General features: G+C 32.5%; 1 protein-coding gene across 17 annotated transcripts in view; it reads left to right on the top strand.

Moving 5' to 3' along the window:
* LOC145256229 (ryanodine receptor-like) overlaps positions 1–26,091 on the top strand; it is a 936,895-nt gene that overhangs the window by 393,267 nt on the left and 517,537 nt on the right. For all 17 annotated transcript variants that reach the window (XM_080114858.1, XM_080114861.1, XM_080114859.1 and 14 more), the window contains 6 exons: positions 4,050–4,134; positions 7,428–7,548; positions 12,853–12,949; positions 14,375–14,452; positions 16,262–16,320; positions 21,225–21,289. In XM_080114858.1, the coding sequence (XP_079970984.1) occupies positions 4,050–4,134; positions 7,428–7,548; positions 12,853–12,949; positions 14,375–14,452; positions 16,262–16,320; positions 21,225–21,289 (505 nt within the window). The remainder of the gene's footprint in view (positions 1–4,049; positions 4,135–7,427; positions 7,549–12,852; positions 12,950–14,374; positions 14,453–16,261; positions 16,321–21,224; positions 21,290–26,091) is intronic.

The following is a 26,091-nucleotide window of genomic DNA, read 5'->3' on the forward strand; positions in this document are numbered from 1 at the left end:
CCTTGCAAAAAAAAAAAAAAAAACAAAGAAGACACAAATTAAATGCTACATTTTCGGAACGCTTAGCCTTACGTCGCCATTTGCAGGTGACCCCCTCTTCCGTAGTCATTTCTTCTGAGGATCAAACACACAGGACGAGATGATTCATATTTAATCCCACATTGGTACCATAACGCCAAACATACTCCATCTGGTCATTTATTTTTAAACTAGAGAGGTCTGTGTGGAACAGGATACTTCGTTTGTTTGGTCACATTCAAAGAATGGATGAGAGTTCTTGGATTAGTAGATATAGAACAGTTGAAGTAGGGGGGGTCAGTTACCAAGGAAACATGTACAGAAGTGATGAGGATGGATTTCAGAGAAAGAGGGATGAATAAAGACCTGGCCATAGATAGTTTAGCTTGGAAGTCAATTTCTAAAAGCTGTCCAACGCACACCAGCATGTAAAACGGATATTAATCTATGATTGCTGATGACGATGATGATTGTTATTGTTGGGCATCATCATTCATTCATTTTGAATGAATCAGATTATTATTGCTGGCATTCGTTCTAGTTAGAACTTTTTCTAGAAAGACATCAGGTACTTATGGGAGGAATCCTGCGAAGGTTGCCAACATCCCTGAGTGAAAGTGTTTCTGTGGAATGAAACGGATTCGAAATCTAGGTTATTAGTGCGTGTTAATTACTTAGCCATTGTCACCTTCCTGCTGTTGCTCATGATGATGATTATGATGATGGTGATGATGGTGATAGTGGTGGTGGTGGTGGTGGTGGTGGTGGTGGTGGTGGTGGTGGTGATGATGATGATGATGATGATGATGATGATGATGATGATGATGATGACGGCGACGCCGCCGACGACGATAAACCAAGTGCAAGACAGATTTAAACAAGTGCACTTAAAGGGACGATTAAAAAGAATGTCTGAAATAGTGGATAAATATCTGGCATTTGGTAGGATGTCCAATCCCCAGCTATCTGGTAAGGCTAGGCGCTGTATGTAGGAGGACGTCAACACCTCCCTGCATGAACTGCAAAAACCCAATATTGGCATCTCTCAGAACAGGGATATACTTGTGACTGGAGATCGCATGTGAATTTAATATTCCATGACACTTCTTCCTTTGGAGGAAGCCGGTTCAAAATACCAAAAGTGAATGCCACTTGCATTTTTATTTATCCTGGGACGGGTATTCCTCTAGTAACTATATGTAACTTGATATAGCGAGGGATAATGTTACTTAAAATGTTAATACTTAACTGTTGATTCGTCTATTTATATTTTTAACAAACTTTGCATGGCTTATCTTTGGTTCAACTGTCTTGCGCACCTGTTTTTTTTTTAATTTTTTGCCTTTTTATATTTATTCTTTTTTGTATTTGTACTTGTATATGGTTAATATATGCTTGCACGATTTAAAGGAGATAAGTTTATATATCATTATTTGGACCATTACGTTTCTGAATTTTTGAGATGAGGATTGATTATTCATAATAATTGGATTCATTTGCCTACTGTTCTCATCTTGAGTGTGATTTTCAGAATGTTTCGGTCGAAATAACCTCTGACTTTCTTCAGGTGTATCTTGCCGAACTCGGGAATGTTTCTGCTGAACTCGGGAATTTGGATGGAATTTCGACTGGAACCCTGTATTTACTTCACGGGGGTAGCATGTTCTCATTCTGTCAACCATGACTGGATAGAGGTCCAAAATAATTTGCAATTGCATTGTTTGGTCGTCCACACTGAGAATTGAACCTTCAACCTTCGGAAGAATATCACTTTAGAATTGATTTTTCCAAGTACTTTAACCACTGCAACATGGGGTCCTTGCAGACATCAACGGAAGCGTTGTGAAAATGACACTCAAGATGAGAACAGTAGAAGAATCCAAATAATACGAATTTGGATTATTGTTTATCATTTTGAGTGTTATTTGCACAGCGTTTCAGCCGATGTAACTTTCAACCTTCTGGTGTATCTTGTTTAACTCTGGAATCTTTCATTGCACACAGAATGAAAGCATGCTACCCCCATGGATTAAATAAATTGTTCACAGAATTTCTGATATTGACTTATCAAATAAGATCTATTACAGGGTGGAATGATAAAATTGTTGCCCTAGAAAAGACGACATGATTCCATTTCCGTTTGATGAAAACCCGGCTTTCTTTTTTTGTTGCACACCATCTACTAGCTGGCCAGTTGTGTACAAATCTCAAGAGTAATAGGAGCCTTTTATAATGCTTGAAAGTTACACAATCTTCAACGAGTGAGATCGGAGATGCGCCACTGTACAATTCATGCTCTCTACCAATCCAAGTTATGACAACAGGACCATTGCCAGCACCCTCACAATGCAAATCCAGACGTTTCAACACTTGAGGGCACAACTCAATGAAGTTTACAGCCACGATTATGGTCTTTGGTGTGGTTTCAAGTGAGGGCCACATCATGCCACCTCACATCTTCGAAGTCGGCTTGACAGTTAACACCAAAGTATATCTGGATGTGCTGAAGATTGTGGTGATCCCCTAGTACAATAAAGTGACTGTGTGTGACAGCAGGACTCAGCACTGGCCACAAGTCCAAAGAGACCCAGGCTTGGCTTCAGAAAGAAGTGGTACAACTTTGTATCCTTCTCTCATTGGCCCTCCCCTTCCTCCCCGATATGAACCTGCTGAATTATTTCTTTTGGTCATACATCGAGAATCTCACCAACATGACCTCTTAGAACACCAAAGCCAGCGGTCCTGGATATGACCTAAAACTATATCCGATTGTGAGGTGCCACCTTGCAGGCCTTGGGGAGTGTGGAGCCACCCTTTAATTGCCATTGCTCCCAGGTCCACTCTGACCCGGAGTGGTAGTACCTGTTAGGATCCCAACTATGGGTTAAATAGAATCTGACTTTATAAAAAAAAAAAATACTCCATTAAAAATCGTTCCTCAAAATAACTAGATTCGGCATTAAATAACCTGAAAAAAGTTAATATGCCGTAAAACAAAAACAATCAACCAACCAACCAAAGCCAGCCTTATCGCTGCCATATACCAAGTATTTGCCGAGCTCCTGACGGCATTTGTGTAAAATGTTTGCTCCCAGTTCCGGACCTGTACGAAGGCAGTGATTGAGGCTGAAGGCGGCAACATTGAATAAATGTCACCTCTACTACATAATGAAGTTATCTGAATTGATTTTTTCAATAAAAGTTTTTTTTAATAAAGCTGTAGTCTTGTTTTATTAAGGGTGACAAATTTATCATTCCACACTATATTGTGAAAAAAATTTAATTGATAATTTTTTTGAGTGTGCATATGTATATATATAAGCAAAAATGGTAATTAATAAAAACCTGAAGAAAGTGCTCAATACCATTGCAGAGCAAATATATTTTTTATTGCCGTTTTATCTACTTATTTACACATGTTTCGATTACCAAATCGTATCAATGATCCAGTAACTTCGTCAGACTTTACAAAAACTTTACTGTAAAGTCTGATGAAGTTACTGGATCGTTGATACAATTCGGTAAGCGAAACATGTGTAACTAGGCAGATAAAACGGAATAATATATATATATATATATATATATATATATATTATTCCGTATTATAGTAATAATTATATATATATATATATATATATATATATATATATATATATATATATATGCAAATTTATGGAAAATCACTATTTCTTAACACCAACAAACTTCCACTTCTTGCATTGTGATAGCATTCTAACACTTTCCTAAATACATATCACACACAATGCTTCAAGCAAACTACATCCCCTATATATGTATATAATTCAATTTGTACGAATTGCACTGTTTATTTAATGTGCCTTAATTTTATTTCACTTAACATTATTAATGTTTTTTATTTATTAATGTTTTTATTAAACAATTTGTTTTTTTTACTGAGAATAATTAAATACTAATTTAATTGCTATTTAATTAATTAAATAGCAATTAAATACTAATTTAATTGCTATTTAATTAATTATCTGATCTCATCCGTCCTTTTTTTATTTCAGCCTTGACTCAGAGTGCGGCGGAAAAGCAAATAACATCAAGAACTTACAGAGCTGAGCTGACGTATGCAGTAACATCTGGAAAATGGTATGTGTAAACTACCTGCCATGAAAGAAAAAGGGTTTGACGCTTCATACTGATGCTAGCAAGTTTTAATTCAATAATCACCGTGAAAACTACAAAGGAAGAAATAGATAACATTAAAAAAAAAAGACATGGCATGCTAAGAGACTACTGGATTACTATAGAAAGGTTGTTTATCTATCTATATATCTATAAAAGTGAGAATGTGTGTGTGTGGGGGGGTGAGAACAACTCTTAAGCAATATACTCAACAAATTTTTGATCTACATACTTGAAATTTGGTATATAGGGTATTCAGACACATAGAAAACTTTTTACTCGGTTTTCATCCAGAAAAAGGGCTGCTAAAGGGTCAAAATTAAAAACACTTTCGTACTTGGTGGGGGAGGGGGTGATCAAATTTTTATCTGCTTGACAACTGTTACACAAACGCGCATGCACGAATCGTTCAGTTTCCTTATGTTAAGACTAAGTCGGTTTGAAAGCACTTTTTAAAGATTGTGGCAAGCTGGTCTAATGGTTATCGTACTTGATTCACTGTTTTTAGGTTTTGGTTTCAATCTCAGATCGAGTACCTTTTTTTTTTACTTACAAGAAGTGAACTGTTTAGAATAAGCATAATACTCGCATGCATTTGCTTCAGTTTTGTTTCGTTTTTTTTTTTTTTTTGTTTACTTCATTTTTTTGTAAGGACTGAAACTTTACATTTAATATCAGGCAACGCCGAGTACATTTGCAAGTAGGCAAAAAACACAGCTATGTTAATTACTATTATCATGATGTTAAAAATGCATTGTTTCTTCACAAAGGCTGCTTTATTGTATATCTGATTGTTCATTTGAAAAATTCTTTAACGCAGAGCACCTTCTTTTTTTTTGGCCTTTCTGCCTACCGATACACTTCTCTACCTATATAAGAGCCAGGTACGTCCAAGGATGGAGTATTCCTGTCACATCTGGGCAGGAACTTCTACAAAGACCTTATCCTGCCTTGATAGAGTTCAGAATAGACTTCGTAGCCTAGTGGGGAATGCCCATTTCTCTTCCCTGCAATCTCTTTCTCACAGAAGAGACGTTGCGAGCCTATCTCTATTTTATCGTTATTTTCATGGCAAGTGCTCGTCTGAGTTCCAATCTATGGTCCCCTCTCACCAAACATTCACGAGAAAGAAACACTCGTCTGGTTGAAAATACTGTTGATAATTTCCACAATTCTTTATCTGTGCCTAAACCTAAACGTAGATTCCATGAACAAAGCTCCTTTCTTAGAACTGCACACCTGTGGAAGTCTTCAATTTGCCTGCTTTCCACCTAACTATAATATGGCCGTCTTCAAGTCCAAGGTAAACAAGTTCTTGATGAGCCATTCCCTTTAAGTAATCTAATTTACCAAATTTGCACTTCTAACGATTACTATGATATTGTCCATTTAACCACTGTACACTCTTTAACCCTTATCCTCGAGTGGCCTCTGGGCCTTGATAAGTGGTGATTCCCTGGTAAAAAAAAGTACAAAACCGTCTTCGAAATCTAGTGGGTGATGTCCTTTTCTCCACTCTACTGCTTTTCTTTCTTCACCTACATTAAAAACCAACCTTGTGTCTAACATGGTCTTTGTGCAGAGGCAAGTAAATTGGAACGCTAACACATTCAAATAAGCATTCATTTTAAAATCGAATTAAAAATGTGACTAGAAACACCGCCATTACTCTTTCCTGCCTTGCCAGGGTTCAACACTAGCTTCGAAGCCCTTTTCTACACCTCACTGCCTCTTTCTTAAAACTTTGCTAGTCTTTTTACAACTCTGTCGTTACTTTTATGGCAAGTGTTAAACTGAGCTTCATTCTATCGTCCCATCCTCCTGTAAAACATTCACATCAAACACTTGTCTTTCTACAACCAATGTCAATAGATCCCTTTCTCCTCTGTCACAAAAAACTAAACATAACTTCCATGAGCAAAGTTTCTTTCCTAGAATCATCCATCTGTAGAACACAATACCATAGTGCTGCTTTCCTGACAGGAGCTTTGCCGTTCTCAAGTCCAATATAAGCAAATTTTTGCTGAGCTGTCCTCTTAAACAATTCATTTCTCTACCAGTTACAACTATTATTACAAATCCCCTTGGTGTATCACTGTCTACGTGTCCAGCCTAATAACGCTTATCTTCAAGTAATACTTGGGCCGTGATACGTCGTGGCTCGTTTGGATAAATAAAAAAGAAAACATATATTAATAATATTCTTCTTGCTTCAGAGTAAATACTACACTTTTCTCCTCACGAATCTGTTAATCATAATAAAAAATACTGACGATTAAAATGTTTTTGCTAAATATGTAGGTTATGACCCCCAGAATTTGGATGATTTTATTTATAACTATGTGTTAGGACAATCAACCAATGAGAAGCCTCCGACCTTATTATAAAAATTCTGAATTTTGGATTCTAGTCAGTTCACTATCAGTCTCTGGCTTAACACGATTGAACCACTGGTTATCGTTACTACATTGATTCTTCGTCAACTGGATCTACTGGCTGGTCACTTTTAATGCATCCAAAACCAAGCTTCTATCTTTACATCATCAACGCTCTGATCCCCATCTGGCATCAATTGAAATGGATGGCTCTCGTCTTGGGGAGGCTCCATGTTTTGACAAGCTTCTGGGTTTGACGTTTACTCCTGATCTGAAATGGAACACGTACATCAAATCTGTTGCCAGGGACGCTGGGAAAATGGTGGGATCCTTCTACCGCTCCAGAAGATATCTCACTACTAATGCAATTCTCTATCTGTATAAAAGCCAATCTTTCATGAGAAACACCCGTCTGGCTGAAACTACTGTCAATAATTTTCCCCACTCTTTATCTGTGCCTAAATCCAAACATAGATTCCATGAGCAAAGCTTCTTTCTTAGAACTGCACACCAGTGGAACTCTCTGCCGCTTGCCTGTTTCCCACATGACTACAACTTGGACGTCTTCAAGTCCAACATAAACAAATTCCTGACAAACTGCCCTCTTAAGTAAGACACTCTATCAAAAACCCCAATACTAATGATTACTACAATACTATCTCATTGATTACTGTACACACAATAACCCTTATCCCTGAGTGACCTTCGGGCCTTGATAAGTGGTGACCCCCATCTAAAAAAAAAAAACTGCCACCATCTTTGTTCTACGGAATCACTCAACGAGATCGTAACTTTGATTCTTCGCTGACTAGATCTATTACTGCCATCTTTCTTCTAAAGTATGACTCAATACTTAACACTGAATCTTTTTTTATGTTTCAGGTATTATGAATTCGAGGTGATCACTCCTGGCTATATGAGATTAGGATGGGCAAAAGCTTCCTTTGATCCTGGGTGTGAATTGGGAACTGATGGCTCATCCTATGGTTTTGATGGATTCTTGGTAAGTTGGATTATTGATTTTTAAAAAGAAAATTCTATGAAAAAAAAAAACTGCGATAATAATTGCATCCCTCTGCTTGTTCTACAAGTATTTTAATGGTGAATGCTCTGGCGAACTGCAGACACTTGTTCCCCCACGACATAGACACCCTCGACAAACCCGACAGGCAACTAAATCCCACCCCCACACAGTAGAGATCCCTAGATGTAAAAGATCTTTCTACTCCAGTAGTTTCTTCCCCAGAACCGCTAGACTCTGGAATTCCATTCCAGGTCCCTGCTTCCCTAACTGTACTGCCATGCAGAAGTTCAAGTGTAACGTGAATCGACATCTTGCTGCCCAAATCCCAACATAATGCCCCAGTAGTTGCTGCCCCTGATAGTAGCCCCCTACACAAAAGTGGCAATGTGCCTTGTTTGGGGTGAAAATGTAATAAAAAAAAAATTGGATATGGCTCAAAATAAAATTAGCATATGCAGACGGTGATATGAGGTGTCTTCGATAAGTTTCCAGACTTTTTTGTAAAGACATTTAAAATTGTCGTAGATTCTTGAAAATTCAGTATGTTGTTGCTATACATCTTATAAGATGACTGACGAATTTTATGATTTCAGACTGAAATGAACAGCTACAGCAGGGATTGGAATACACTCTACTAAAGCCTGATTGTCACCGCTGGTGAATTTCAAAAATGCAATTTGGTCGATATGCAATAAAATTCTGTTTTAAATTTGATAAAAATGACACAGAAACATATGGAATGGTTCAGACTGCTTTGAAACCATATTGTATGAATCGAGCATCAGTTTTTGAGTGGCATAAGAGATTTAAGCAAGGCAGGGCGTCTGTGAGGGATGATGAGAGATGGGGAAGGTGTAAGGAAGTCAGAACACCAGAGTTGATTAACCAAATAAAGAATTTCACAGATAAGGATCGTCGTGTATCTATAGAGAAATTAAGTGTACAGTTTGATGTCAGTGTGGGAACTGTACACACAATTATTCACAAGGAACTGAAGATGCGGAATATTTACACAAAGTTTGTCCCAAGGATGCTTTATCCTTGTCACAGACTATTTGATCAAGATGGGCATCGAGACAGTTCCTCGTCCTCCCTATAGTCCAGATCTTGCTCCTTGTGGCTTTTGGTTATTCCCTAAGTCAAGGCTGTCGTTATGAGATAATTGAGGAGATGAAAGATGAGGATCATTGATATTCTTACACAGAGGGGCCTTCCAGAAGTTGTTGGAACGGTACAACAAGTGCATTGCAGCCGGAGGAGATTACTTCAAAGGGGACTAGACTTTCATGTGTGTACTATCAGTAATGAATTCCAATGAAATAATATATATGCCACTCCATATTATGCATATTTGCCAGTCAGATTGACGTGTAAACCACTCCCTTTATTATGCTGCATTTGTCTTTTCTTTAATATTTTGTTTCCACTAAATAACGAATTGTGTCTTTCTTCCGGACCTGTTCACAACACGTTCACTCAAAGTCTGTTGAACGAATTTACTGAATCCAAAACAAAGAAGAGCAGTCCATTTTCCAGGATTAGATAAGTGACAACCAGTCTCATTTCACTAAATACATGAACCGATGATGAGTTCTGCATCCTATCCACTTTTTTTTTATTTTACTTTTGTTAGTTTGAAGATATCAACGGGCTCCATCTTGGGGCTAACACTTGATTCTGTTACAATTTAAATCTATATCCGAAGGGTCTTTTAAGAATAGACACTGTTCCCTTTATGTCTGCTATCTGTATTTCCTTACAGCTTGGTCTTCCAGGGATTGCTTCTAAGTATTTCTGAAGGTTGTTTTTTATTAAGCCAGTTGCTCCCATCACAACCGGTATAATGTTTATTTCTTTCAGAGACCATGTCGTTTTTAGATTATTTTTTAGGTTCTGATATTTTGCTATCTTTTCCCGGTCAGCTCTGTTAAGGCCAAAATCATTTGGAACTCTGACATCGATAATGAGTGCAGTTCTTTCAGGCTTGTTCCATATTACTATATCTGGCTTGATGGCCGTGTCTTTTATATATCTGCCCGCCTGTATGTCTTTGTCGTAGAACACTGTCACTTCGTTCTGAGCCATGTTGTGAGTTAATTTCACGACGTCTTCCAACGCCAAAATAGAGTTACAAATAAAAGCCAATCAAGCATGGTTTTTTAAAGAAAAGTTCGTACGATTAATTCCAAAATACATATGTGCTTGTAAGAAACAGAAAACGCTTGTCGATAACAAAAGCATTAGCGATGTACAATATGTCCTTTCCCTGAAAAACTGCATGATGACATAGATAACCATGCCGACTTCCAGTCGCCGTTTGTATGACTTCAAGCAGAATATCGTTAACAAAGTTTTTAAGAATTTCAGGTTTGTGATCTTTCTACTTTGTTGTGATAGTAAACTCCAAACAATAAAATCCATGAAATCTGAACTTTTTGAGGTTCCATTCGTTTGGTCATGGATATTGGTTCTGGGTTAAACAGCAGTAGTCTTCTTGGATCAAAGGGCCTTTTACTTCATCTTACTGTCCCAACCATTCCTCTCCTATCATTACTTGGTTTACGTTGTGAAACTTGTGATAATATTTAACCTGTGTCGGTTGAGCTGCTTCCAATGAATTCACCAAGTTCTGAATGAACGCCGACAAAACAGAGCAACCTATTGTCAATGTTGAGATAAGAGACAGACGGTCTCAATTCTGTAATACATGAACCAATAATGAGTTCTGTCACGTTTTGAGCTTGCCATCATACGGCTTCTTCCAGCTTAAAGTGATACATGAACCAGTAATGAGCTTTGCTTTCTGAACAATGTTTTGGAGTTCTCTATCATACAGCTGCTTCCAGCCCTAAAGTGAAACCCAATTAATGATTTCTTAGAATTCGCGTTGTTGATGCCAAAGACAAGATACCTTCCAGTAATAGATTGCTGAAGGGAGGATATTCTGCACTATGCACAAACCACAGCATTCAAGATAAACTGCTGACAACAAACTCTGAGGATGTGCTTTATGAATTGGTATGCTTGAGTTGGACTGTGTAGATAAGCTCTCACTGACCTATAAGGTAGCTCATATAACCCTAACCTGTGCAACTCTATCGCTTTTATATTAATTTATTTATTGCGGACTATTATTCTCATCTTTATTAGCTGTTGTTTCACAGAATAATAGTCCACAATAAATAAATTAATGCAAAATAATACTCATCTCAATAATGAATTCCAATTAAAATAATATATCTATCGCTTTTGCCAGTCAAATTCCCAGCATGCATTTTTGCTGCAGTACTGACTTTTTTCTGACATATCAAAGGTGGGAAGCATAATTTACTACTTCTCTCTGTTTCGTCATCATCACCAGCATCACCAGCATCATGATCATCATCATCATCATCTGTTTAACGCCTGTTTTACATGCTGAGGTGTGTTAGGCGGCTTTTAGAAAATTGACTTCCAAATTATCTTAGGTTTCTTTGGAAGTTATTTCCTTAATTGAGATTAGATTTTTATAGCACAGATTCATTATGCCCTGAATGAGAACTGATCAGGCTTTGAGACTAGCGACAACCAGTCTCAATTCCATTGCCGAACATTGTAGATACATGAATTAATGAGTTCTGTATCTTGATCCATCATTCTGTGTTGGCCATCACATTATTCCAGTGGATTTCTCTGATTAATTCATCAAACCAAATCCTTGATTAAATAGATGGATGTTTTTTAGGGCCAACCTCAGATCGGAAAATGTTTATATTTTGCACAAACTATGCTAAGCAGTGAAAATCGATTTTGATATATTTAATGTATTTATTTTGGTTTGTGACCAGCAATTTTTAAATTCTAATATACTATGTATATCGTCATAATGAAACTTGTAACAAAGTGCTGACGCTGGGTTAGCAAGAGCAGTCATATGCAAATGACGAAGCCGATTCTGCAATATGATAAAAAGAACACATGTGTTGAGAGTAAGGGATTTGAGACGTTGAGGTATTCAAGATGTGTTTGCAGCGTAGAGGATTTGAGACATATTCGAGGCAAGAGAAATAGATTCGTTACACAAGCAACAGGGAAACACGTGTCCTAAAGATAGCTGGACAAAGACAATACCACTTCTTCGACACGGCGGAGTCTTGTTAAAACATATTGGAGACTTTTGAACATATGAGAAGACTTTTGAACAAGAGACAAGGCGTTATTCTGGAAAGTACCTGTAAATAAATGTCTGTTGTTTCAATTGAAAAAAAAATGAGTCAAATTCTTTCCTTGTCTTTGTTTCCTTGCGACTGTCTGCATACAATGTGTGGGTCCCGAGTGTCGACCTGTAACGACTACATTAAAAACTTATTCTCAGAATTTCGTGTATAATTAAAACTAGAATGTAGCTTATTGTGAAAGCAATCTTTAATATTATTTAACTATTATATAAATTATATATACTATTATTTAACGTTTACTATTTTAACGGTTCATTCATTTTATTTTTTAAAAGCTGTCTGATCACTTGTTACATATTTTAATTAAAAGGAACTCTTTCTATATAATTTAAGTCATGACTTTAGTAATGTACTATTTTTTCTGGTTTTTGTCTTAACACATATTTTATGTTTAAATTGAAAAATCAACGCTCATAAAATTGAACTTGTGTCTAACATTTCTCTTGTGGTAAGGCAAGTATATAGATGTAGAGAGCAAGTTATATTATTACAAATAGCTTTGCCGAATGCAACATCTAATATTGTTACGACAATACAGTAACTTACATCATTTCACTGAAACAACATTTTAATTAGTTGTTCAAAATAATAATATTTTACCTACCATGATGCCAGAAAGTAATTTTTAAATAGTTTAATATTCAATTCAAACATATAATTATTTATCTGATAGCCGATATAGAGCAATGCAGGTTTGTTTTATCATTTATTTTTTAATGTTTAGATCTAACACTTCTATTTAGCGCAATAATAAAATAGGTCTCCATTTTAGCAAACATTCTAGCCGAAATAAATAATTAATAATTGAACCTGAGTGTAATACATTATATTCATTTAAAGGAACATGTAGGAAGAAAAAATGGCTAATCAGAATCAAAGATGCAATGTCATATATATATATATTTTTTTTTTTTTTCATTAAAAATTGAAAAATTGTAATTAAAAGAGATGGCAAAACAGATATAATAAATAATACATGCAATATACCATGTTGTACAATGACTAAATAAACTTCCATCTTATTAGATCTGAAATTCTTTTAAATACTGTTTTTTTTTATTTGTAGGCAAGAAAATGGTTCCAAGGTTCAGCACCATATGGAAAATGCTGGCAGGCAGGGGATGTTATTGGGTGTATGTTGGATATGAACGACAACATTATAAGTAAGTGGGAAAACGTTAATGGTTTCAATGTTTCAGAATTGACTTGGATGAAGTAAACCATTCGCAAGATTGTTCCATGTGTTAAAAATTGCGTGTACATCACCTAGTATTCATTCGAGGGTTTAGGTTGCAGTCAAGTTAGGCAGGATGGATAGATCAGTAAAAGGTCAAGCAGTTAACTTCTGAGCCCATGGGTTTCCTGGGTGACGTGATATCAGCCGAGATCAGAACAAGCATGTAAAGCATGGAGTCAAACACTGAAAGGCAACGAGAGTGCATTTACCTAAGACTAGCAAGGCTCTTCGGTGTTGCCCGGAGTCATATAAAACTAAAAAGATCTTTTGGCATTTGTGCAAGGTCGATGAAGCAAAAAGTTTGGCAACCCCAGATTTAATCTATTATTATTATTATTGTATGCTAGCGGGGGTGGGGCGCTCAGCCTTGCTCGATCTTGCTCGATATACTTAAACATATTTGAATACATGCAGATTTCGTATTTATAATTCCAGAGTCAATTATCTGTTGAATACGATATTTTACCTTGATAATATAGTACTGATTTCAAAAAATGTTAAAAAATGATTTCTGTGTCATCAGCTAGAATCGAAACCAAAACATTTGGCACTCCAGCCGCTGTTCCTACTGTTTGAACTATCAACAGACTGATAAGAACGATTTAAAACTAAACGACTTCAAGCTATGAATGAATTTGCGTATGCGCGAAAATAATAGAAATATGTCGGCAAGTTGAAATAAACATTTTGCATTTCAATTTGCTGATATATTTCTGTATGTGTTCTTGATCCATCCAAACAAAAATTTTACTCGTTATAAACCATCCTTGGTGTATGATTGCTGTTTCCGATTAATTTGAGTGTTATGTGACCTGCAGTGTAAGAGTTATCGGTTAAATATTTTCACACAGACACACACATATACATCTGCTGTTTTATTTATAAATTAATGTCATCTCTTACAATTATGGTGTTTTTGTTTTAATTATAAATAACATTACAATTTGCTAAATGCATACGTTATTGTATATTGTTGTTTTCTGGAAATTGTAGTTTCTTTGTTCTTGTTTTTTCTTTCTTTTTTTTTTTTTTTTTTTTTTTTTTTACAAGGGTGTCACCACTTATCAAGGCCCAGAGGCCACTTTTTTTTTTCTTTTTTATCAAGTTCCGTTTTTGCAAAATTCCAGTAGCATAAAGTTGAATATAGAACCGGAACTAGCTACATATAATAAACATTTATTCATAATGTATACGGAAGTTGAGTGATGTAGTTATTTACTAACAACAATAGAGAAAGGTTAGGGGGTAGGACTTACATTGAAAATCAATTTACGATATGTCTAGTATCTGAACGCTGACATAAACTAAGAGCTCTCTGCACATGTTTTATTCATTTCTATTATATTTGTAGCTTTCTCCTTGAATGGTGAACTCATGATGGATGCAATGGGGCAGGAGATAGCATTTCGGGATATCAAAACAGACGAAGGTGAGTATAAACATTTGATATTCAGATTATTATGTAGGGAGTTGAGCAGGAAGATGTCTAGTCACATTACACTTAAACTTCTGCATGTCTGTACAGTCAGGGAAGCAGTTCGGGGGGAATAAACTATTAGAGTAGAAGGCTTTCCAGCATCTAAAGATCTCTGCTGTGTAGGGGTGGGATTTTGCTACTTGCCGGGTTTGTCAAGTGTATTTCCATCGAAGGGAAGACGGGGTTTGTACAGGGTGTCCAAAAGTCACTGAAGGGTTCTGAACTTAAATAGATTCCTTGTTTTTGAAGATATCTTTCTGTAATTTTAACACAATCTAAGACATTGGAAAACTTTTTAAAAATGCAAAATTCAAACAATCTTTCTTTATGAAAAATAATGTCTTTTTAAATGTTGCCCATTTTCAGCTTTGTATATTTAAGCTCTTTTCCAAAACTTTATTCATGACAGATTGCAGAATTTCTGGATTGCGATTTAACTCCCTTATTTCGATCCGCTTGCTGGCAGACCTCGAGACATCAACCCTGCAAGAATTGAAGGAAAACATCAGGAACGAAATAAAGGAATAAAATCGTAATCCAGAGATTCTGCAATTTGTCATAAATAATCTATAAATATAAAAGCGAAAATGCATGTATGTATGTATGTATGTATGTATGTATGTATGTGTGTATGTTCGCTTTTTCTGTATGTCTACAAAAGGCTTTTTTCAGAGAAGTGGTCGGTCGCTTCACAACTTTTTAAAACTTTTTATATCACATATAAATCGTAATATCTCACAGTTAACAACGAAGCTCGCCTATCTATTTAATTTGCTCGATTTCGGGAAGATAAATATTCAACATTTGTCGCTCGCCGCATGTGGGTTAGTCTTTTTTCCTATAACATCTTGGGAAAATAAAAATAAAAAAAAAAGCGTTCCGCAGTAAATGAATACTATCTCGCAGTCAAACTTGACCTCATTAACTCATTAAAACGGGCACCTGCCAAATCCAAGTAATTAAATAAATTCAAACGTGTTTCCGTTAGCATATCGCGGTGGAGCAATCGTTAATCTCGCAGATGTTTTTTTTTTTTTTCACACTTTAATTTACAACTTTGCCTCAAGGGTTCGGGTTCGATCCTCATACTTACTTTTTTTTTAACCCCACCCCCGGAGTTTCCACACACACCTCCAAACACCCGGGCAACGCCGGGTACCCCTCGCTAGTGTTTTGGAAACAGCACAAATATACGAAGCTGAAAATGGTCAACATTTAAAAGATATTATTTTTCATGAATAAACATAGTTTGAATTTTTCATGTTTTTTTTTTAATGTCCCAATGTCTTAGTCAGATTACCATAATTTTTTGTTTTAATTTTTAGTTATTAATAACTAGCGAGGGTATCCGGTGTTGCCCGACTGTGTCAGAGTGGTGTAGTAACGGAGTGGGGAATCAAAACACCAGTAGGTAGTTTGGGTGGAGAGAGAGGTGTTTAAAAAAAATGTTAGTAGACAGGCAGGCTCGAACCCGTGACGTGAAGGAGGAAAAGAAAAGGCAAAAAAAATTCTAACGACTTAGCCGATGCATCCATGGCGCAACCGGAAGTCGCAAGTGTTGAAATTAAGGGTAGTCAATCGAAAGGAGGTGATTCTTTACGTTAGTGTCATTTCGTTTACAAGATCTACCGATATATAATGGTTCAATGCCAAATTTGCTACAAGCCTATTGAGTAGTTTCAGAGCCTAGCAGTAAAAAAATGTCTTGAACCATGAAATCCTTCTTTGTCTTTATTGATTTTCCATCATTCTTACTTTCAGGTTATGTGCCAGCTTTCACTCTTGGTGCACATCAACAAGCAAGAATCAACTTTGGGCAGGTACGAAACAAAAAATTCTTTGCGTTCTTTGGATTATTTAGAAAACTGTTTTCATCTTGGATGTTATGCTATTATCAAAACATTTATTAATGCCTATCACTATATATATATATATATATATATATATATATATATATATATATATATATATATATATATATATATATATATATACTAGCAAAAGTACCCGTCGTTGACTGGATTAAAAAACAGCCTACAGAAAATGGACTCTGATTTATGAAAGTATGATAGATTATGAAAAGGAAGGATTGTAAAGAGATAGCTTCGAATTTGAGGATATCAAAACCAAAGCAAAATATGATGAAAGTAAAAATAAAATAGATAAAACCCATAATTAACTATACCATACCTGTCCACACTGAAACACGTATCAGAATATTCTGTGGATCTATATAAAAAGAAACCTTGTTAAACTTTGTGACATATTTCCATTCTATGGAGGTCAGGCGCGAACGAACACCCCATAATTTTATTATACCATATTTCTTCAAACAGAAACATAATTATCAAAGTATACTTACGCAGATAAATATGAAAAGTCTTTATTAAAGTTTGTGCCTATTTCCATTCTTTGGAGGCCAGGCACAAACACAAACCCCACAATTTTATTATACCATCCCTATTTAAGTTAAAACATACTTATCAAAGTATTATTATGTGCATCTACATCAAAAACACTTGTAAAAGTATTTTAAATTTTTTATTTCCATACTTTGTGGACCAGGCGCGTACGCATAGCTCACAATTTTAATGAATCATCATTATGCCAGATCAAACATTCCTGTGTCTCGATACATCTTCTATCATTATATGTGATCAGTTTTTCTATAATAGTCAACCATATAGGAGTCTATTCGTGACCACACACACACACACACACACACACACACACACACACACACACACACACACACACACACACACACACACGCGCACACACACACACAGACGTTCAGCTTTATATTATATAAATAAATAAATAAATAAATAAAAATATTATTTGTTTACGTCCAAAATAAAAAAAATGGTCAATTTCTAAAAAAATACATCCGATCTTCAAGGTGAAGACGCTAATCTCAAGATCGTTTAAAAAATCAACAACAAAAAAAACTACACACACACACACACACACACACACACACACATACATATATATATATATATATATATATATATATATATATATATATATATATATATATATATATGAATGGAAATGTATAAAAAAGAATACGAAAAGTATAAAAGCTTATAACTTTTCTTTATTCGTTTTCAATTGGTGACGTGCAGGAATACAAAATAATATTATGAAAAAAAATTAAAAAACTTTTTTTAAAGGTACATAATTTTCGACCGATCCTTCAGTCTTCATATATATATATATATATATATATATATATATATATATATATATATATATATATATATAAAACATTTGATTAATACTGGATTATTATTGCCATTATTATTAATTGTTGAGGTATTTTTTTAGTTTCAACATATATTATTAAAGCAGATGAAGCGATATAACGAATAGAAACTAAAATGCTTTTCAAAAAAATGTTTTTTTCTCTCTTACTCTAAATCAATGTTTAAAAACACACGCACACACAAATTAGGCAAACGGGGTAAATAAGGATGGGGAGGTTAGCAAAAAAAAAAAAAACTCTATTAAGACATGTTTCGACCGAAACTTTTAAAAATAAACGTCGGCAACGGGGATGGGGGGGGTTAACATCGCTTAAAAAGTGATCAAAAGACAATAAATTATTAGCAAGGGTAGAGAAAGATAACAAAAATAGGGGAAAGGAGAAAAAGAAAGAATCTCATCGAACACCCATAAGTTCCAAATTATGGCTATGTTTTTTCTGCTTATTTACTTACTTCGTTCACCTCTGACAAAGCCCTGGACGTAAGGGGCTACTATTTAGGACCATGCCTAGGAAAAATTAACAAGATGTTGGTTTACATTACATTTAAACTTCTGCATACCATACAATTGGGGAATCAGGTAACAGGAAGAGGATTCCAAAGTCTAACTGTTCAAGGGAAGAAACTATTAGAGTAGAAAGCTTTTTGGCATTTAGGGACCTTAACAGCGAAAGGGTGTGATTTTGTTGCTAAGCGGGTCTTTTGGAGATAGGTATGTTGAGGGGGGGCACAAGTGCAACGAGTTCATCAGAGCACATTCCATTAAAATACTTGTAAAACATACACAGGGATACAACATGGCGGAGTTTTTTTTGTTCTTTGATAATATATGTTGAAACTATAGAAAATTACAGCAATTAATAATAATGTCACTGCACCCAGTATTATTCAAATAATTATTGAATATATATATATATATATATATATATATATATATATATATATATATATATATATATATATATATATATATAGTGCAGTTTTCAATGGACCTATTTCGGATTTTTCCTGTTCTGGGTTTTCGTCTTTCTCATTGGATTTTATCATATCCCTCTTCTCTCTTTTCCCCGTTTCTTGCTTCCTTAATCTCATTGAATCCCAATAAACTGTCACTAACTGTTAAATTACGTTTTGATGCAAGTATGATTAGTTTCATATTGTTTTTTTCCTTTAATGGATTAACCTTCAAAATTTATTGTATATTTTGTAAACTTCTTCCCTCCGATGAGAAAAATTGCATTCTTTGGAACTCCATGGAATAAGGTTTTTGTTGTTTATTTGTACCCCTTGTCGAATAATTAAAATTTTGAATTCTTACAGGTTTATAAAGTTCTTTTTTGAAAATTGGAATAAACTGTCAATAACGAGATTTTAATTATATATATGTATATATATATATATATATATATATATATATATATATAACAGACTGAGCTATGTCTAAATCTTTAAAAGTCATGAAGTCATTCTATGTCAAATTTTTATAAGCTCAAAACTAAAACTGACTACATCATACGTTTCCATTCAAGGATGTTTTATATCATTTTATATCAGTTGTTGAATATATCTCTATTGATTAAATTCTTATTGAGTTTCTAATGTAAAGGTTGCATTAAGTTCTTATAATTGTGTATGACTCCATGGAAGCTGGTTGCAGATGTTTTGCGAGTCCGTCACTACGCAGAGCATTTATGAAAATAGGTGTAGTAGAAGCAGTGAAGGCTCGCACATTAACGAAAATAACAAATAAAGTGCTATCTGCGTCCAAATGAATTTGGCTAAAAGAAATCAGAGCCCTGGAAGAGATTGAGTAGGAAATGAAGCGAAGGATGAACTCAAAATTAACTTTGAATTTTTTTTTTGGGGGGGGGGGATTCCTTCACGATTACGTATTTACTTTAACTCATTGGTTGATGGGTCCATAAAAAAGAGACCGAAGATTTTCAGAACGCGTTTTTATTTATTTATTTATTTATTTATTTGTAACGTCGTCACACGTAGCTGATAGCTTTTAAGGAGATGATCTGGTGCGCCTAGAGTCAGGTCAGGGTTTTCGTCTAAGCGGATATGGTGTAAACCCCGAAAGCCGTAATGATGGCTGTGCATCACTGGAGGACCATTCTTGAGGCATTTGAAGAATGTATTTCATGATGTAATATCTTGAAACGATTTTTACTTTCTTTCAATCTCCATGGATATTTCAGAAATTCTAATCATTAACTTCTTGTATTATTTACATTATTCAAACTACTGTTCTAAACTTGAGTGTTATTTCCACAAAGTTTTGGCTGATGTAACCTCCGACCTTCTTGTCTCCAATTCATTCACATCACTTCCTCCCATATTTCCCCTTCCTCCGCCAACTCATCTTGCTATTTCAACTGTTCTACGTTTACTAATCCAAGTATTTAAAACCATTTTTTCAATGTGACCAAACTAACGAAGTCTCCTCTTATGCACATTTCTCCCTATGCTGTTCAGATTCACTCTTTCTCTAAGGTTTACAGATCTAAGCTTGTCTTTAATATTCATGTCACCCATCTGTTGTGTCATTCTGATATCATTTCTCTCCATGAAACGCATGTCCTCAACCCTCATTAGCCAGGTCTCAATTCCATCATCAGACTTTGCACACATGCCCGATAGACTATTTGCTTGATCAACAATGGTAATGCTCTGCTGGTTTGTAATGGCAGACGTTTCCTTAACTTACACTTTGCATGGCACTACGCAGTCCCGTTTAATCTTCCTCCATGGTCATCAGATCTAAGTCTGTTTTTAAACTCATATTACACATCCTTACATTCAGGCTGTCTGAAGACATTGGCTTCCTGGCCTTAAATGCACTAAACATTGATGTTATTGCTTTGTTTTTCCTTTCTCTTTGCCAAAACTCATGTCTGGCAAAGCCAAAACATACAAATAGTAATTACCCCATACAAAACAATCAAACCAAACACTATGAGTAAATATTTAAAGATATAAAAAGAAAAACTTGAAGCATAAACACTTTTATCAAAATACACTAACTTTAAAAATACATAAAGTAACTGCAACGGGGATTAAATTACTGGAAAAGGGTTGATATGCCGTAAAACAAAACAATCAAACCAAACACCATGAATAAATATTTGAAGATATAAAGAATTGAATTTGAAACCTAAAACCTTTCATCAAAATGATCGGATTCGGCATTAAATAACCGGAAGAAGGTTGATATGCCGTAAAATAAAACAACCAAACCAAACTCCATGAATAAATATTCAAAGATATAAAGATCTTTAAGCATAAAAACCTCCACCAAAATGACCATTAAATTATATAAAACAAAACAACCAAAGCAACCATTTCTCTCCATGCAACGCATATCCTTAACCCTCACTAAAGCAATATTGCGTGATTTTATTTGCCAACTCTCATTTCAAAACGCTTTGACCATTCATTTCTTTCAGGATATCAACAAGCTGAAGTACTTTACGTGTTACGGTCTTCAAGAAGGTTATGAACCATTCTGTGTGTAAGTATTCGAAACATCTTTTCATTGCTTTTTGTAGCATCTTTACTAAATACAGATTCTTCATCTTTCCAATGCTGAAGCCTTATGCTATACTATTTTCCAAGCCTCCTCACGTAAGCAAATTAAAAACATTGACACCTGACTATTACAGTAAAAATTTATTTTTTCCGCGAAAATCTAGTTTAAAGTTTCGTATTTCCCAAAAATGTATTTCAAAGTTTTGTAATCGTCAAAAATGTGTTTTAAAATTATGCACTCGCCAAAAATCCATTTTAAAATTCTGTACTCCCCATAAATGTATTTTAAAGTTCTGTACTTCTCAAAAATGTACATGATAAGCACATACTCAACAAAAATGTATTTTAAAGTTGTGTATTCATCAGAAATGTATTGTAAAGTTTTGCAACCAAAAATGTGTTTGAAAGGTATATATTACAGAATGTATTTTAAAGTTCTGTACTCGCTATACATGTATTTTGAAGTAACGTACTCCTCAAAAATGTATTCTAAAGTAATGTACTATTCAAAAATGTATTTTAAAGTAATGTACTCCTCAAAAATGTATTTTAAAGTAATGTACTCTTCAAAACTGTATTTTAAAGTTCTGTACTCGCTATACATGTATTTTAAAGTAATGTACTCCTCAAAAATGTATTTTAAAGTAATGTACTCTTCAAAAATGTATTTTAAAGTAATGTACTCTTCAAAAATGTATTTTAAAGTAATGTACTCCTCAAAAGTGTATTTTAAAGTAATGTACTCTTCAAAAATGTATTTTAAAGTAATGTACTAGTAATTGTCTGTATTTTTGAGATGAGGTGTTTTCATTTATTGAGATTGTCGGACTGACTTCCTCATCTTGGTTGTTATAGTCACAACGTTTCGGCCGTTTTGCCCTCCGGCCTTCATCAGGTGTTTTGTATCGAACTGAGGAACCGTTTGTTAGGAGTCTCGAACCCAACCATTATTATTACAGGGGTACCGTGTTCGGACTCCAGTTAGGCTCTGGGACATAGTTGCTGATTCTCTGTTTTGAATGTTAATTTTTACTGCCTTCGTTCAGGATTGAACTCGGCACCTTTGGGTAACTGTAAACTTTGATACAACGTCTAAGACCACTCGGCCATATGTCAAAAATATATTCTAAGGTTTTAGACTCGTAAAAATTGTATTTTAAAGTAATGTATTCTTCAAAGATGTATTTCTAAATTCTGTTCAACCTAAAAATGTATTTAAAAGTCATGTATTCGCCGAAAATAATTTTTTGAATTATGTACTCACAAAAAAATGAATTTTGAAGTTATATACTGCACAAAAATGTATTTTTAAAGTTATGTATTCGCCAAAAATGTATTTTACAATTTGTACTCGTCAAAAATATGTTATTAATTTTGTACTTGTCAAAAGTGCATTTAAAATGTTGTACTCATCAAAAAAATATATTTTATAGATATACACTCTCAAAAATTATTTCAAATACGATTCTTACCGAAAAAGTATTTTAAAGTTATATAAGACTAAAATGTATTTTAAAATTCGTACTCCCCAAAAAATATATTTTAAAGTTCTGTACGCATAACAAAATGTATTTATGTACGCCCCAAAAATTCCCCTAAAAAATTATGCATTACCAAAAATGTATTTTAAAATTATACATTTCCCAAAAATATATTTTAAAATTATATACGCGCCGAAAAAATCTATTTTAAAGTTATGTACTCTCCAAAAATATATTTTAAAGTTATGTACTCTCCAAAAAATATATTTTAAAGTTATGTACTCTCCAAAAATATATTTTAAAGTTATGTACTCTCCAAAAATATATTTTAAAGTTATGTACTCTCCAAAAAATATATTTTAAAGTTATGTACTCTCCAAAAATATATTTTAAAGTTATGTACTCTCCAAAAATATATTTTAAAGTTATGTACTCTCCAAAAATATATTTTAAAGTTATGTACTCTCCAAAATATATTTTAAAGTTATGTACTCTCCAAAAAATATATTTTAAAGTTATGTACTCTCCAAAATATATTTTAAAGTTATGTACTCTCCAAAATATATTTTAAAGTTATGTACTCTCCAAAATATATTTTAAAGTTATGTACTCTCCAAAATATATTTTAAAGTTATGTACTCTCCAAAAATCTATTTTAAAGTTATGTACTCTCCAAAATATATTTTAAAGTTATGTACTCTCCAAAAATCTATTTTAAAGTTATGTACTCTCCAAAATATATTTTTAAGTTATGTACTCTCCAAAATATATTTTAAAGTTATGTACTCTCCAAAATATATTTTAAAGTTATGTACTCTCCAAAATATATTTTAAAGTTATGTACTCTCCAAAAATCTATTTTAAAGTTATGTACTCTCCAAAATATATTTTAAAGTTATGTACTCTCCAAAAATCTATTTTAAAGTTATGTACTCTCCAAAATATATTTTAAAGTTATGTACTCTCCAAAATATATTTTAAAGTTATGTACTCTCCAAAATATATTTTAAAGTTATGTACTCTCCAAAATATATTTTTAAGTTATGTACTCTCCAAAAATATATTTTAAAGTTATGTACTCTCCAAAATATATTTTAAAGTTATGTACTCTCCAAAATATATTTTAAAGTTATGTACTCTCCAAAATATATTTTATATTTATACATCCCCAAAATGTATTTTAAAGTAATATATGCACCGAAAAAATATATTTTAAAGTTATGTACTTTTCAAAAAATATATATTAAAATTATTTACTTTTCAAAAAATATATTTTAAAGTTATGTACTTTGTACTTTTCAAAAAATGTATTTTAAAGTTATGTACTTTTCAAAAAATATATTTTAAAGTTATGTACTTTTCAAAAAATGTATTTTAAAGTTATGTACTTTTCAAAAAATATATTTTAAAGATCTGTACTTTTCAAAAAATATATATTAAAGTTATGTACTTTTCAAAAAATATATACTAAAGTTATTTACTTTTCAAAAAATATATATAAAAGTTATGTACTTTTCAAAAAATATAGATTAAAGTTATGTGCTTTTCAAAAAGTATATATTAAGTAATGTACTTTTCAAAAAATATATTTTAAAGTAATGTACTTTTCAAAAAATATATATTAAAGTTATGTACTTTTCAAAACATATATATTAAATTTATGTACTTTTCAAAAAATATATTTCAAAGTTATGTACTTTTCAAAAAATATATTTCAAAGTTATGTACTTTTCAAAAAATATATATTAAAGTTATGTACTTTTCAAAAAATATATATCTTAGTTATGTACTTTTCAAAAAATATATATTAAAGTTATGTACTTTTCAAAAAATATATATTAAAGTTATGTACTTTTACAAAAAATATATATTAAAATTATGTACTTTTCAAAAATATATTTTAAAGTTATGTACTTTTCAAAAAATATATTTTAAAGTTATGTACTTTTCAAAAAATATATATTAAAGTTATGTACTTTTCAAAAAATATATTTTAAAGTTATGTACTTTTCAAAAAATGTATTTTAAAGTTATGTGCTTTTCAAAAAATGTATATTAAAGTTATGTACTTTTCAAAATATATATATTAAAGTTATGTACTTTTCAAAAAATATATTTTAAAGTTATGTGCTTTTCAAAAAGTATATATTAAGTAATGTACTTTTCAAAAAATATATTTTAAAGTAATGTACTTTTAAAAAAATATATTTTAAAGTTATGTACTTTCCAAAAAATATATATTAAAGTTATGTACTTTTAAATTAATATATTTTAAAGTTATGTACTTTTCAAAAAATATATATTAAAATTATTTACTTTTCAAAAAATATATTTTAAAGTTATGTACTTTTGAAAAAATATATTTTAAAGTTATGTACTTTTCAAAAAATATATTTTAAAGTTATGTACTTTTCAAAAAATATATATTTAAGTTATGTACTTTTCAAAAAATATATTTTAAAGTTATTTACTTTTCAAATAATATATATTAAAGTTATGTACTTTTCAAAAAATATATTTTAAAATTATGTACTTTTCAAAAAATGTATTTTAAAGTAATGTACTTTTCAAAAAATGTATTTTAAAGTTATGTACTTCTAAAAAAATATATATTAAAGTCGGACTTTTCAAAAAATATATTTTAAAGTTATGTACTTTTCAAAAAATTTATTTTAAAGTTATATACTTTTCAAAAAATATATATTAAAGTTATGTACTTTTCAAAAAATGTATTTTAAAGTTATGTACATCTAAAAAAATTTATTTTAAAGGTATGTACTTTTGAAAAAATATATTTCAAAGTTATGTACTTTTGAAAAAATATATTTTAAAGTTATGTACTTTTCAAAAAATATATTTTTAAGTAATGTACTTTTCAAAAAATATATTTTAAAGTTATGTACTTTTCTAAAAATATATTTTAAAGTTATGTACTTTTCAAAAAATGTATTTTAAAGTTATGTACTTTTCAAAAAATATATATTAAAGTTATGTACTTTTCAAAAAATATATTTCAAAGTTATGTACTTTTCAAAAAATATATTTTAAAGTTATCTACTTTTCAAAAAATATATTTCAAAGTTATGTACTTTTCAAAAAATATATATTAAAGTTATGTACTTTTCAAAAAATATATTTTAAAGTTATGTACTTTTCAAAAAGTATATTTTAAAGTAATGTATTCCCGAAATATGTATTTTAAGTTTGAGTACGTGTTACAAAATATTTTAAGTAATGTACTCCCCAAAAAATGTATTTTAAAGTTATGTACGCCTCCAAAAATGTATTTTAAAGTTGTATATGC

Source organism: Euprymna scolopes, chromosome 32, assembly GCF_053919585.1.
Source record: "Euprymna scolopes isolate OS-2025 chromosome 32, ASM5391958v1, whole genome shotgun sequence".
In the NCBI taxonomy this organism is placed as follows: Eukaryota; Metazoa; Mollusca; class Cephalopoda; order Sepiida; family Sepiolidae; genus Euprymna; species Euprymna scolopes.